The following is a 1,051-nucleotide window of genomic DNA, read 5'->3' as shown; positions in this document are numbered from 1 at the left end:
GATAGTGGGGATTCAACATTTAGCAGTTACCTTTTATAAATGTAATGGGCACAAATACACATTTTCAGTTTCACTCTATTACTTCTGCTTGCAGAGCTAAATTGTGTACCCTCAGTAATGTGAAACATAAAAGAGGATGAAAAGCAAGTCATTTTCATTTTAAAAGAAGTAACTAAAAATGTATTTCAAATAAAATCTGAGACACTTACTGTAAAGCTTCAGATCATAAGGAATTAAAACCTTGGGTATGTTTTCATGAAATAAAATACATGCCCAGTAGCTGCTGTCTCTATCAAATTCCTGAGTAATCAGCTGTAAATTATCCTCTTCCTGCTTCTGTTCCTTGAATGTTTTTGCTGCAATAATTTTACCACCGCTATCAACCCAAGCAAGTCTCATGGATTCAGTGACATCAGAGACAGAGCAGGTCAGGGTAACAGAGCCTCCCTCAGTCTCTGCATCAGAGAGTTCCGCTGTGACTGTGTGAGCAAGAAAATCGCTTAGATTTTAAACAATGACTTGATCAATGAAAACATCATCAACATTTTATCCCCTACCTTTAACTGTGATCAGGTTAATGGTCAAATGATTATTTGATCCCTGAAAACATCTGTAAACTCCTGCGTCTTCAAACAGGACGGGCACAATCCGCACACTGAAAAACCTGTCAGTGAAACTGCTCACCGAAGGGACCAATCGACTCCCAAAGTAGGCCCTGTTTATGTTGACAGGCTTTGATTTGTAAGTGGAAGCTATTTCCTGATCTTCATTCTTTAAATGTGAAGACCAGGTCCATTTAGTTTTTATTATCGTAGAATCGACTTCACAAATCAGCTCGAGTTCACTTTGATCTGTGACTGACCGATAAAGTGTGTATTTTTTATCATGTAAATCTGCAACAGAGAGAAACAGAAAACAACGTGTTTGACTGTTACAGTCACTGAGAAACACGGGGCGGAAATTCAATGAGGTCGATTACCATACTGTTTCCTTGTGTCATCTGGGAGAACATTACTGCGCTAGTGAGATTGATTAGGATCTGAGTACACTG

The 1,051-nt window shown here is 38.6% G+C and overlaps 1 protein-coding gene across 1 annotated transcript; it reads right to left on the bottom strand.

Moving 5' to 3' along the window:
* Window positions 1-53: 53 nt before the first annotated feature.
* Window positions 54-893, bottom strand: LOC122544829 (selection and upkeep of intraepithelial T-cells protein 6-like; the record flags this gene model as incomplete). Its single annotated transcript, XM_043684141.1, has 2 exons — window positions 54-479; window positions 558-893. Coding segments are annotated over 2 exons (656 nt in total), but the record flags the coding sequence as incomplete, so codon positions are not given.
* Between the last annotated feature and the right edge of the window lie 158 nt (window positions 894-1,051).

Source organism: Chiloscyllium plagiosum, unplaced genomic scaffold, assembly GCF_004010195.1.
Source record: "Chiloscyllium plagiosum isolate BGI_BamShark_2017 unplaced genomic scaffold, ASM401019v2 scaf_63821, whole genome shotgun sequence".
Classification (NCBI taxonomy): domain Eukaryota; kingdom Metazoa; phylum Chordata; class Chondrichthyes; order Orectolobiformes; family Hemiscylliidae; genus Chiloscyllium; species Chiloscyllium plagiosum.
This window is presented reverse-complemented; position numbering and strand designations above follow the sequence as displayed.